Genomic DNA, 14649 nt, shown 5'->3' with positions numbered 1-14649 from the left:
AGGGGTGAGGTTTGGCAACTACACTGCCAGTTGCATCCATATATAGCAAACACTTATTATTCTTCTGTTGTTCATGAAGAATCTGCAGCTGTGATTCAGAATAAGTGTGAACAACAAAAGGAGACATTGCAACATACTGAATGCCACTGTGTTTTATCTTGGAACTGGGATTTTCCACATCCTGCTTTTGCTGAATTTGAAAACACTCCATGAAAGCATCCCTGTCTAAGCCATTTTCAAGATTTTTTTCACTTGATATCTTTTGCAGCACTGGGACGGACTTGACATCATTTAGATTTCCAGCTAGAAGTTTGTCTTCATCCGTGGATGCCAGTTGTTTTGTGTGGACCAGCGTGGGAGAACATTGACCAAGTTGTCCTTTGAGCGTGTGGCGTTCAGGTTGGCGACAGTGTCAGCGGTGTTGTTCATGGCAACTGTGTTGAATTTTTCCCTGGACTTTGACATTTACAGGTATATCACCTTCTGTCATTAGGGTCTTCTTCTATGGACAGGAAATAAGTTGTGCAACCAGAAAACTTGCACACAGCCTTACCCCTCCAATAGACATTTTTAGTTTTTCAACTTCGACTGCATTTTACTTTATTAGTCTTGAAGGAAAGGACACAAAATTTGTTTACAGAGCTTATTTTGCGGCTCATAACATCAGCCCAGCCTTTCTTCAAGATTCTGTGTCCTTCTCTGTCAGCTGGCTGAATTGCTGCCCATTCCGTCCTTGTCAGGCTGACACTGAACTCTTGGGGACAAGAAGGCAATTCTTTTCCAAAAGATAACCTTCTCTTCACCTGGTCCTTATCTCCACACTGTGATGTCTGGGTATCTGTGGTACATGACGGACAGTGCCATGGGGATATGGCAGCAATGTCTTGAACACTTTGGAAGCCAACACAAACAGGATGAAACCAGTCTTTGCAGAGGCTACATTGGGCATATGGCTCATTAGGATTATTTGGCTGTCTACAAATACAAATTAAGGCGTCATCCAGAAACAAAGTGCTGTCAGTTTGAATGCACTCAGACGTTTCATCTCCACTGGCTTCAGTCATAACCGTTGTGTCTTCATGTGTTTTCTTTATCCCTTCCTCCATTTCCAATGTTTTCTCAACTTCTTTGCTAACAGCCATGCAGTCACCATCATTATATGTGTTTTTTTCAATACTGGGATCCACATGGGTCTCCTCTTGAACTGCTTCAGTTTTATACTGTTCCTTCTTTTCAAGTCTTTCCTTAATCTCAGACTCTGTGTCTCTTGTTTCCTCATCTTCATTTTTTTCCTCAGTTGCCTTTTCACCAGAGTCACATTCTGTCATGACCACCTGCTTTTGCTCCTTCTGCCTCAACAACACCCTTGTTCGAATGAACTTTCTGTCACTGTGCCATAGAGTGTACAGCCATTTCCTTTTCTTTAAACTCTTGTCCCTGAATATTTTTTCTGCCAACATTTCCCACATGGGGCTATTCCAAGAAATTTTTCGAGTAAGATTTTCAAAAGCTGACAGTTCAGTAACTATCCGGTCCTGTCCTCCTGACTCTTCATAAATCTGGAAGGCCATGTCTCTGACCTCTTCTTAATTTCTTCATTTTGAAGCCTAAGTAATGAAAGAAACATGTATTTATAAAGGTTATTTGGAGTACAAAACAATGCTTACATCCAAACATTTTTTGCAGTTAAGAGCTCCTACTTAATCCCTGAAAGATAAATTTTGGCTGATGCTTTGCGCCCTAAACCAGCTAAATGCGCATCACTCCTTTTAACTGCACCTTCTCTATCACCCATTAATAAATAGCCTACTGCAGTCAAGCCAGCCGTATTCAACATTTTGAGTGTGACCGTGTCATGGAACTTACGGCAAATGCTCGGAGTCCACTGAGAAAGTCGGCGATAGAGCGCTGGAATAAAACATCGCTGGTTTAATACCGAGCGAGATAACTTCCATTTTTCAAAGTAAGACGTTGGCGTAACTAATGTGCATATTTGATTTTGTTAAATGGGCCTATTAATCAGGGTTTTTTTCTTATTCTACTTTCGCTTTATTTTATCATTATTAGTGATACAGTGCTGAGCGCTATGACATGGCTATTGCACGGAATGTTCGTGTTAGAGTGATGTCATCGGTCAGAGTGGCCGAAAAGAGAGCCTAAAAAAACTCCAGATTTTTTGTCTTTCCACGCTCCTCCCAGCCACAATTTACGCTCTAGACACATGATTTTTTTCCACATTTGTAGACAAATGTGCTCTGTCTCTCACAATGTGCTCCAACAATCAGAGAGACTTACAGAATTTGAATTAGCAGCCTCCAAGCGCAGCCACGTCTGTCTCTGCTCCTCACTGACTCCAATACAAAGATTTTCTGAGAGAAGCACAACGGACCCCTGTTTTTAACTCGCAAGTGTCTGCAAAGTATTTTGTGTAGAAACACCAAAAGCACACCAAAGCGTTCAGGAAGTCCTTACGGCAATGGTGGTCTGTGTGTTTTTCTGATAGGAGCTGCCGTTCTCTCAGGATAAGCCCAAATGTGAGAGCAGTGCAGAGGCAGAAAATGGCTCTTTTCTCCGCTTTTCTGTCTGCCCCTGTCTGTCTGCCTGGGGAGCCCCTATCATCAATGGCAACCAGCTCAAGTTGCCGTGACAACCTCTGAGCCTCAGTACTTTTCTGAGCACTCCTCTCCCACACACCCAAACACACATATGAAGCTTCGTGTGATTACAGATACACACACACACACAGACACAAATGCCAACACACATGTAACCAGGGTTAAAATCCTCACATGTGGCCCAGTAGACCTCTATAGCATTTACAAGGATCTCATGCAGTGTTGTCTGTGGTGTTTACTAACACAAACACAAACACACACAGCTGAGATGTGTGTGTTTCTGTGTGTGTGTTTTAATAGCACTGCAGTGCTATAGAGGTCAGTGTTCTGTCTTTAGTACTGGACACTGACCTCTATAGCACGAGCCACACACCCCGGCGTTTGCGCACTGTATCACTCTCAAAATTTCCCGCCGGGGGGAAATTGTCTAGTTATTATTGTTATTATATTAATAATTTTGTTTACATGTTTGAAATAAATATATCAAGCAAAAAAAAGTCTATGTAGCCTTGAAGATTGTGTGCATTTATTAATGGTAAAAATATATAGTTTTAATAAATTGCTTTGAAATGCCGTGGTGTCACAGGGTTCATTATAACATTGTTGACATGAGCCAGTAGGGCCCTACTCTACCTACTAGTAGGTGCAGGAGGCTGTTATCACCCATTAATCTAGTTAACCCAATGTTATTAATGCCCAGTAGGCACGGAAGGTTTATTATGGAGCCCTTGCCTCCCCCTCCCGTTTTTGTTTATTTAGCAAGAATATTAAAAAAATGAACCATAGAAAATGGCGGATCTTGTTCATTAAAAACAATATATTTTCGCCTTCGTAAAGATACGGAAAGACACGAAAAGATACGGAAGGACCAGGAAACAGACTGTGGAGGAGTTTAAGTAGCCTACCTATCTCAGAAAGACGGGGTCATGGATATATTAATAAATCAAAGATTGGGGCTTATTTTGGGAAAGCTGCTTTTTTTTCTTCCTCCCTTCATTTCGTTTGGTTTGATGCGGTTTGATGTCGGCAGTACGCCTCGCACTCCAGGAGGTGGCGGTGTTGCACCTGTAAGCGCTGCCTGCTATAAATTGGAAAAGATGACAAAGAAGAAGCTTGTGGAGAGGAAGGCGCGTTAATGGCAGGTTTGTAACTCATGTTCTTGTGTAGCAGTAACAACAACAACAATAGTAACGATAAAGTAATGCGTCTTATTTCTGATAGATGTCTGAAAACTGTCCAGGTCCGTGAGCCAGCTGGCTTACTGAGCACTGACCACTTGTGGTTAATGCAGTCCATTGAATATACTGTAGTCTACCTGTAAACACACCTGCCTGTGAGTAATAGAAACAAACAGGTCAGACTGAAGGTTTACAAAGTTTAATTGATGGAAATACACAGACATTCATTCTATGTAATGTTATAGCAAAGATAGGATTCCAAGGTCCACATAAAACACAAAACATGACAGATGTTTCCAGCACTAGCTAGCTAGCTGAAACGGTTATGATAGGATCTACTTGGAATACAGTGCCACATCTCCCATTTGCCAATATATAATTTTAGTATTTTTTTATTTTACGTGATGCTCGTGTATAATTTTGTAATGTGATCATGTTAATGTTAATCTTGTTTATTCTTTTTTTGTTTGTTATTTTGTTAAATATTTGAATAGATGAACATGGTGAAAACAAAGAGAGTGAGACCACACATAACTTTAAAAAAAATCCCACTGAGAGGAAGGGCAACAGTGTCCAGGAGATATGTGAGTGAGAGGACCCCTTTGCCCTCAAACCCACCAGCAGAAAGGTGCTGCTCTGCAGCTCCATCATCAGCTTGCAACTTCCCAATTGCAAGTGATGAGGAAGCAAGCACCAGCAAGAAGCAGGGTACGGTGGAAGCATGGGCCAAGGCAAGGGAAATACTCCTCGATGTGAGGTCGGAGCTTTTCTGTCCCTCAGAAAACCCGCCTTGCACAGTTTGTGGAGTTTCCCTCGCCAGTGGTGCAGACATCTGGCGATGCAGTGACTGTGGCAGTGAAAGGTACTACTGTGGAGGCTGTATCAGCACTGTACATGAAGGCTCTGCTGTCACACATGGACTGGAAAAGTGGGAGGTTTGTGTTCTTAATTTTTTTCTCTTCAATTTAGCAAATTTGTAAACAAATTATTATTTTTTAACAGTGTATTTTCCAAAAAAGTATGAGTGGCACTCATAGAAAGAGTGGTACAGAATACAATTGTATATCGGGCTTGCATTATGATCGTAATGCTTTAATCTCTTGGTTATAACCTCTATCTAGTGGACAGCAAAACTTTATAATGTGATTTTTATATTTAAGGATGGGGAATTTTACCAGAAAGTGCCAGTAGGTTTTCGGTGGCACTGGACAAGGAAGGATGGGCACCAGTGTGAGACATCCTAATCCCGTCAATTAAATGTGTTTGATCAGCAAGGTAAGTAATGCAGTATTTCAGAGACAGTCATATCCACCCTGCACAAAATGGAAAGTTGTACAAATAATTACGGTGTTTAACACTTATTCTGTCGTGAATTGTAGGAAGGCTTCATGATGTGTGGATCCAGTTCTGCCACTGTGAAATAGAGGTTGCATCACTCGTGCGTTATGACCTTTGGCCAGCGACAGCGAAGCACCCTCAAACTGCAGTCTCCATGGCGCTGCTGGACCTGGTCTGTCGCCTTCAGCTTGAGTGTGGTGCATCACTAAAAGCTGTCTGTGCAGCAATTCAGTGTTCGCCAGTTGCCTCCAAGGTTTGTTTATTATTAGCTTCTGTTAATATGTATCCTTTCTCAGAGTGACTGTCATATGCAAATTTCCAATTTGAAAAACTTTTTTTATGACTAACCTATTGTGATTATGATCACTTTATATTGTCATGACTTGTATGGAATTCTCATAAATGAGTCCTATGAGGAATACAGACACTTCCGATACCAGATGTCAACACTACGCCATCTTGGACCACACCTAACAGATGGAACACACTGTCCTCTCTGTCCAGAGGTATAATGTACACATGTGCTAAATCAGTTATGTTGAATCACTAGGAATGTCCTGATCACCTTTTTTTGGTCCCGATCAGATCCCGATTTTTTAATGATGAGTAATTGCTGATCCTGCGAACTTTGTTGGAAAGCTAAGCTAAAGTATAGCTATAGCTATGCTCGTTATGAAGTGCCTAGACGGTAGCTTGTAGAATGGCTCCAAGAATTCCAAAAGCCGACAAAAGCCAGTGTTCTCTAACACAGAAATGGGCTGGTCGTCTAAACCATTAAACTCTGTGAGCCTTTTGGTAATCATCCTGGCCTTCTCTCCACCGCAAGGAAACTTGTCTTTTCTTAAACTAGAGAGCAGCATCTGCTGCTTCAAACCCGCTTTTGATTTGGTAGCAGCACTGTGTTCCTTATATTCTGCTTTGTGTTTCTTGAGATGCCGAATGAAATTAGTTGTGTAGGAAGGTCTGTTGCTGCCACCACGTGAAACCATTAGCTTGCAGACTCTACATTTTGCTGTGGGTCTACATTTGTCTTCCAACTCATAGAATTGCCAAACGGCCAACATAGTTGTTTTGTTTACAAATGTGGAGACTAGTGATGTGTCCTACTGTGCCAAGGCTTCGAAGCGTGTGTCGAGTAAAATCCAGGATGATTTCCATGAGGCACGTATCGAGGCGTGTTTTTGTGACGTGACAAGGCCTCACAGACCGGTCTGCCACGTGAGAGGTTCAGGAAGCTTCATGTGTGCCGTCTGAGCGTATTTTCAAAACCGCGTGAAACAATCTCAAAAAAAGAAACCACCTGAAGCCAAGCACTGTTGAAAAGTTGCTCCTCTTGGACACATCAGGTTACATGGAGCCCTATCCACTCTCCTCTCCTCTCCTCTGCTCAGGCGTCACGATCAAGAATGAAAAATATAATCTGTTATAATGTTTTGTTTGAAAGCTGTCGCAAATACCTAATGACATGTTTTTACTCTGACTGTCACTTGTTATAGAATGGATGTCTGGTTGTTGCGGTGGATGGACTGTTTGGACTTCCAAGGAAAAAATCATCTGGAAGTAGCCTTGAAGCCCCCCAAGCACTTCAGCAGGTTCTTTTGCCCCCAGGATGTTGTTGATGCTTTTACTGGAGAAAAGGAGCATTCTTCTGAGCAGGTAAAGTTTATACATTGAAGTTTAATATCTTCCTCCTTCATTACTGGGGGTTATAAAATGTAATGTTAATGCAGCATGGATTTATCCATAGTTTATGTTCACACATTAACCCTAAAAAGTAATTTCTTATGTATTTAGGACATGTGATCAAATAGGGATTTGACAGTGTAATTTGAAAGAGTACCATACCCAGCAATGTGAATACAATCATATGCAACAACTTTTACAGGGTTGTGTCAGCTTTCAAGCAGGCAATGCCCTCCGCTCAAAGGTGAAGAACTCCAAACTGCATGAGACTGGTGTTTTTGGCGTATCCTGTAAGCATGAACATCCACGTCGTTTTCTGAGCCTGAAGAGAGGTGAAAGGTAAATCCAAAGCTTGCACATAAGAATCTTTTGTTAAGATGGTCTCTAAGTATTTGTTTTTTCTTTTAGCCTTTCAAATGCTGCCTACCTGCTAAAGGAACTGCGAGAGCAGTTTGGGACAGACAAGAAAATTGTGTTCATGTACGATATTGCATGCAAACTGAAACCTCACCTGCAGGTAATTTTTTTATATAAATCTTTTATTGCTTGTCTTTCAGTTATAGAGAAGCCAAATTATCTGTGTATATGTATTATTTCTCTTGCAGAAGTTTTATCCCGATCTTCTGACAAATACGACATTTGCTGTTCCTGCATTCCATGCTTATGGACATGATGTTGCTTGTCAGGTTGCCATCCAAATTTTTTGAGAGATTTTAGATTTTGCTAGTAACTGGAAAAAGTTATGATTAGTAGTCTATAACTTATTTAAATGATCAACGTCTGGTTTTGTTTTGATTCTCTTTTGTAGATTTCCTATAGCTGTAGGAATGTTGAAGGTTCAGGGTTAGCTGATGGGGAACAGCTGGAACGACTGTGGTCATACCTTCGCCGTTTTGGTAAGGTGACCAAAGAAATGACACCCTCACACAGAGTCGACCTTCTGACTGATGCTTTACTGCATCACAGTTCAAGGATAAGGAAGAGCCAAGGTAAAGGTGTAATCTGTTAGTGTCTTTCTCTCATGTTATTGTATACATGGTCTTTGAAGATGCTTTAAAAATGTACAAACAACCTTTTAAGTCATTGTTATCTTAATCTTAATTTGTTTAATAAGTTAAATTAATAAGTTGTCCAATAACCGATCAACTATGGAGACAAATAAGACAATATTATAATGTCTTACTTTGGATTTCTTGACTCTGTTTAAAGCAAAAGCCCTGGTTCTCAAAGCTGCAAAGGTCAAGTCAGTTGAGGAGGAAGCAAATGCAGAGATGGCTGAAATAATGGAAAATACAGGTAGGACACAAAATGTTGGAAAGGTTTTAACAGAAATGTAATAATGATCACTGTACTAACTATACTATACCAGTTTCAAGGTATTGAAGTATGTCATGTTCTTGTCTTAAGGCCTCACACAGCAAGACATACAAGTCTGGACAAACGAATACCACACAGAGGCCGAGCGGTCTGTAGACTGGACCTGGGAAGAGGACTATGTCCAAAAACTAATAGAGCACCAGGAACTGTGAGTTTTTACAGCAAAATCTATTTTAGCTGTTCTAACTGTCTGAGAGGAAATTACAAATAATCCCTGGGCTCTAATTTCGTGCCTCGCCGCTGCCGACCTGGGCCTGTGGACCCCTGCGCAGCGGTATTTTAGTCTGGCGTGGCGGGGTGTGCAGTCGATTTGGTAATTTGGTAGACTGAGGTGCGCCAAGCTGGGCGTGGTGACGAAGTAGTGGAAGGTTTCGACAGTTTCCGCCTGGCGTAGCGATAATTTCTTGACCAAAAACCTCGCCGGCGGCGGACTGAGAGAGCTCACCAACTCCAACCTGGTCTAAACCTGGCGCAGGCGGAGCGCGGCTGGCAGATCTGGCACGCAATGCACACAAATCACCAAAGCCTCGCAGGCAGGTTTCCAGAACATTTCAATGCAATAAATAATCATAACAACCACTATTCAGTGTAACTATCTGAATCAGCACATACATTGATCGATATTGATCGTCTATTCGCATCTGATGACAGATCAAAGGCGGCTGACACGCGTAATGGAAACTCAACCTGACTGAATTAACACATCTTAAACTAACGAGCTGTCGTCTCTCACGGCCACAAACAGCCTCAGCATCAGATAGTGAGGATATATTCAAAATCTCTCATCTCAGAAAATTCAAGAGAAAAGAGACAAAGAGAGACGCTCACCACGGAGCTTGGTGATGCCTCCTTTACGCACAGGTGCCTCTGATTTCATCCCGTTACGCACGGTATTTGTTTGTGTATGTTTGCGAACACTGGACACCTTTTGTCATGGGGTTAAAATATAGTTTTCTAAATGTGAACGGTTTTATTGGAGAAGAATAACAATGTAATTGTTGCGCTTCGCCTCCGCCAGGTCTACGAAATTAGAGCCCCCTCTGTGCAGTTCAATACCACAGAGAAATACACTGAATGTATGTCTTCTTATATAACACATGACACAATCTAAACAAAATGGCCAGTTAGGGTTGCTGCACTTTTTGTTTGAATTGAATGACTATATCATGTGTTAACAATCATGAATGCAGTATACAGATTGCAACAGTTTTATGTATGTTGGTACTAACAACACATTGTTTTTCCCAGACAAGTCTTGAGCAGTGTGACTGCCAGCAGGACTTGTGATGTCATAACACGTCTTGCTAAGTAAGTATTGCTTCAGCTGGATCCATATATATATATATATATATATACATATACATATACACACACACATATATATATACACGTATACGTGTATATATATATATATATATATATATATACACACACGTATACGTATATATATATATATATATATATATATATATACACACACATATATATGTTCTTACTCCTACTTTCAAACATAATGTAATCTGTAGTTATGTGAGCCTTTATTTGATCTCAATCCATTTATCAATAAGATTTATATTGCATAATCAAGACTTGTATTTATTTATTTATTTATTTATAACTTTCAGACTAGATAAGAAAATAAAAACAGTTGAAAAGCAACATGGCCTTGGAGAAAGATGGAGTCTGACAAGTGAATCATGTCTGCGCATCCAAAGTGCAATAGAAGACAAGAAAAGACACAACTCATTGCAGGCCATGTATCGACTTGTCTTAGAGCGGAGGTTTCTGTGTGGCCTTGTGAGAAAATATGCAGGTACAGTAGGTATATAAAATGTTACATTTGGTTAATCCTTTCTTCCATTTATGAAACTGAATCAACCATTTGTTTTGCAGAGGGACAGAAAATTGCAATCTGACTGTCAAGGAAGATCTCTTCAGTCTGCCAGAAGATAAAACAAAAAGTGAAAGAGTTCAACATTGCCACCAGAGCAGTCAACCAGCCACATGCCTTAGACTACACTGATGTCATTCAAATCGACAACCCCATTTGGTCAACCCTGACTACAAGAGAAATAGACAACATGCCAGTGAAACAGCAGCTGTTTGTGTTATGGAACACAATACGATGGGCAAATGAAGAGAAGGCATATCTGTTGGAAGACTGCAAATCAGCCAAAAGGTTTTATGAAAAGCAGATAACTGAAATTGACCGACAATCCCAGCCAGAAGGTCATTCCTCAAACAGGCAGGAGAGAGGCACAAGAGCAGCTTTGCAGAGTAAGAGGAGAGAATTTTCAAGGTATCTCTCACAGTTTGAAAGTGTCTTTACAACACTGACCACAGGTGACTGTGATGTTGTGAACAGTACTGACTCTGACACAGATGAAGAGGTGGAGGATGTTGAGAATGAAGAGGAAGGTGATGATTTGGAGGATGAGGAGGAAGAGGGACAATAATCATTTGGTCTTTAGAAAGACAACACTTGCTCATGGTATTTCTAAGACCTGGTCTATGACCTAGTTCACTAATCTGTATTAACACTTTCACCACACACATTCACTACCAAAGTTTTTTTTCTCATTCTATTTGTGAATCTTTTCTTATCTGACTCAGATATTGCATGAAGGTAGTCCATACCTTTATCAGATGTTATCTTGAACTTGAATACAGTTTGCTTTTGCACTTGTACATTTGTATAATTCTGAGATTCTTTGGTGAGTGTTTTTTTTTCATTGTTGAGACTTTTTTGACACATTTTTTGATTTTTCATGGTGCTTTTCCACAGGCAGTTTAGTGTTGTGAGAAAACCATGAACTCTTTTGTGATATTTAAGGCTAACATCCTGTGTAGATACTGTAATCACATGTTGGATTTTTCTATTGTTACTGTGTAGCATTGTTAGTAATTGTGGCTGTGTTGTAGGGAACTATTGTGGAAATCAAAAATGTCTGATGTTACTTTTTGACATGTCACATGACAATAGTGAAAACAGTTGTTTCATGTTTTTTGGTACAACTGCTTCATGATTTATTTTGCTCGATCTTTGAGGAGGCAGGCTACATGAATGGTAATATTAAAAAAAATGAAATACCTGCAACCTGTCACTGCATGTGCTCATTTCCATTCAATTTAGTTTCATGATTGTTTACATTTTATAAATTTGCAGCCTGATTAAGTGTGTTTTCAATTAAAAAGGGTGAGGGGATAACAGACAACTCCATCAAATCACATCCATTACAGCAGTTCAGCCAGCATAAAAGACACGGCCATTTCATCAAGAAATACAGCATAAATCTGTACAGTAGTTACACTATAGGTAAGGTAAGGCTGGAGGTCACAAAATATTGAAATCAAGGAATATCCCCTGTCATATATCCACATTAGTTGTCTGTTAAGAAGCTTATTTTTTTAATTAAAACACACAAAGTCAAAGTCAGTTTTATTTGTCAATTTCTTCACATGTACTTGACATACAAAGGAATCGAAATTATGTTTCTCACTATCCCATGCGTAGACAAGCATCAAGACAGGACAGGGCAAACAGTAAAGTGCATAGGCACAACAGGAAAGGACAGGAAGGTAAAGAACAAAAACAGCAGTGAGATTTGGCAACGAAGTGTCGTTGCATGGCTTCCGGATTACAACAGAGATGGAATTGTGGGGCAGTTTAAGAAAATATAAAAATATAGTCTATATAACTAAAAAACAAGAGCTAAATAATAATGAGTGCAATAGAGAATAAATAGATAAACAGAATGTAAACAACAGAATAAATAGTGCAAAAACAGAGTAAATAGTATATAAACAGTGTAGTGCAAAAAACAGAATAACCAGTATATAAACTGTGTAAACAGAGACATTGTAGCAGCTGGGCGGGTTATTGCACAAACGAGAGGTAATTAATTAATTAATTAATTAATTAATTCTCCTCAGGCCCAGGGTGAGTTGCCCGGGTCTGGGGGACTCCCCTGGGGTGAGGAGAACCAATTACCAAAAACCATACCTCCATAGTTATATTGCACAGAAATATTGTCCATATGAAAAGGTGCACTGAGAAAAAGTTGTCTTGTCCATCAGAAAGATATTCTGATATTGTCCGTGGGGTAGGTGGAGTCTTACAGCCTGATGGCTGAGGGAGGGGAGGGGAGAGAGTTCAGCAGTCTCACAGGCTGGTGGATGAAACTGTTGGTGAGTCTGGTAGTGCGGGAGCGGAGGCTCCTGTACCTCCTTCCAGAGGGCAGGAGGCAAACTACAGATGTCGGAAATTACCCATTAGACATCCTAACAACAGCAATGGTAACTGATCTACTCAAAATCCCTTGATAAATAGCTGTGATTTTTGTTTTCACACTATGCCAGCCATCCTCCACATAGCCACACAGCCCTTGTCACCTGATACTACGGGGTCAGAGGTGCCCACATCAGAAGGCAGTGGGTTTCAGGCACCAAGTGACACATTTTTATCTTGCTCCAGGTAAAAGCCCTTTTAGGTGTATTTTCTCAGATCCTTCCTAGGACCACTGGATGAAATCAGTCTAACAGTGTTTTAAGTGGTACAGTAGCTAGTGGCCATATGTGTTCAATGTATTGATGTCTGTCTGAAAAAAGGAAACATTTTTTTTGAGCAATGCAAATAATTTATTGTTGGCATGTGACCATCCACTGCACATACTGCACTGTGACCATGAACGCCACTTCTTCTTGCTGTTCTTCTTTATGTTATAGAAATCTGCTCCACAGACACAGCAGGCATTGCTTGTACCTTTGAAAGTAAACCACATAACAAGTATCAGTTCATTCTACTATTTCATGATTATAACATCATACATACAATTTATGTATGATGTTATGTTTATGTTTTAATTTAATCTGAAATACATGTCAAGTACAGATATCTAAATTAAATGTATACTGTACCTTCGACAACAGCTTCCACTACAGCCACCTCCCCAGAGGAATGTGGGGGGCCTGCTGCTGCACCTAAATATAAAAATGCAAATAATTTGCAAATGTCTTTCCTTTACATGTATTTTGAGTCCGATGTATACAGACATAACCACAGACTAGAAGACAGAGTCGTGTCAGATTCAGATTCAGATTCCAGACACTGTAATGCCATACATGTAAACTTCCTCAGTTGATAAGACATTCTTTTGAACCTCTAATCAATTTTCTCAAAATCTTCAAATTAGATTCCCAAACCCCTGGCTTTTCTATCAAAATCAAATAGTGTTTGAGTGCCTGATGGTGGCCTTCTCAAATTGAACTTGAGAAGTGAGTGGGGCAGGGGAACCCACAGTCTGGCTGACTGTCTTTACTAGGTTATATTTTTGAGATTTGACTCCAAGATTACCAAACCAGGATGTGATGCTGTATCTAAGGATGGACTCAGTGGTGGCACAGAAGATGATGTTCATGTTACTACTCACACCGAACAAGCAAAGTCACCTGAGAAAGTAAAGGCACTGATGGATTCTGGCACACACACCTGCCACATGAGTGTGCCAGCTGAGGTCACTGTCTACAGTATGTGCACACCCAAATACTTAACAGAGCTGACCTGTCTGATGTTGTTGTTGTTTAAAGTTTGGGCAAAAGACAGTTTGATTCAAAAACTGAGTTCAGGCCACAGAGAGAATTTGGTTCAGAGAAAGAGGTTTGGATTTTTAGTAACTGGGAAAAAACGTAAAACGTAAAAAGGAATATCCTAAGCATTATAATGATTGATTAGTATTCTGATTCTTTTTCTAGTTAGACACTTACCATCGTCAAACATGGACGCGAAGATTTCCTCCACTGTCTGATCATGGGTACCAGCATCCTCAGCTAAATGAACAAAGACACAATGAAAAAATATACACAAGGACACAAAAATCATATGTACTTGGCAATGTTTTATAGAATTGTGTATATTTGCTCATTTAAGACATTTTCTGGTTCTGCATAGCATTTGTGTCTATCTCAACAGCACTAATGGATTGTCATGTGTCTAGGGTCCAATTCCAATCCAACCCCTTACGCACTCACTGACTTAAAGGCGCGGTCACGTTGAGTCAGTGAGTGTGTGAGGGCTGTTCCACTGTCATCAAGTCATCAAGTCAGTGAGTCCATGAATGAGCCCTTTCTGCCCCCTTACCATAAGTCAGCATCGATGCTGACTTACCGTGAGGAATTACCCACAGTTCATAGCGTTGTGAAGTCAAACACAGGGGATGCCGTCAGAACGCGAGTGTTAAAAAAAGTAAATAAACGTAGCCAGAGAGAGCTCTGCAGGTCTCTTTATTGTTAATGGAGGGGGCAAAGAAAAAACTATTAACAATTTCACATGCGTAGTTTATGTTTATTGATGAGAAATCGACCTGATCTGATCTGATCTAGGATAATTTTGTTTTGAGTCTGCCTCCTCACACTCCTTGTGTGTTTGAAGTAAACGGTAATTTATTAGTCCAAGACGAGTC

The 14649-nt window shown here is 40.3% G+C and overlaps 1 protein-coding gene across 1 annotated transcript in view; it reads left to right on the top strand.

Annotated features, from left to right (window-relative positions):
• LOC143316276 (uncharacterized) overlaps positions 1-10647 on the top strand; it is a 39730-nt gene extending 29083 nt beyond the window's left edge. The window contains exons 11-15 of the mRNA XM_076724155.1: positions 7223-7331; positions 7623-7803; positions 8024-8110; positions 8222-8339; positions 10557-10647. Coding sequence (XP_076580270.1) covers positions 7223-7331; positions 7623-7803; positions 8024-8110; positions 8222-8339; positions 10557-10647 — 586 coding nt within the window. The remainder of the gene's footprint in view (positions 1-7222; positions 7332-7622; positions 7804-8023; positions 8111-8221; positions 8340-10556) is intronic.
• Positions 10648-14649: the final 4002 nt, after the last annotated feature.

Source organism: Chaetodon auriga, chromosome 23 (genome assembly GCF_051107435.1).
Source record: "Chaetodon auriga isolate fChaAug3 chromosome 23, fChaAug3.hap1, whole genome shotgun sequence".
NCBI classification, from domain to species: domain Eukaryota; kingdom Metazoa; phylum Chordata; class Actinopteri; order Chaetodontiformes; family Chaetodontidae; genus Chaetodon; species Chaetodon auriga.
Note: the sequence above shows the minus strand (reverse complement) of the source record. Positions and strands in the feature narration are given on the sequence as shown.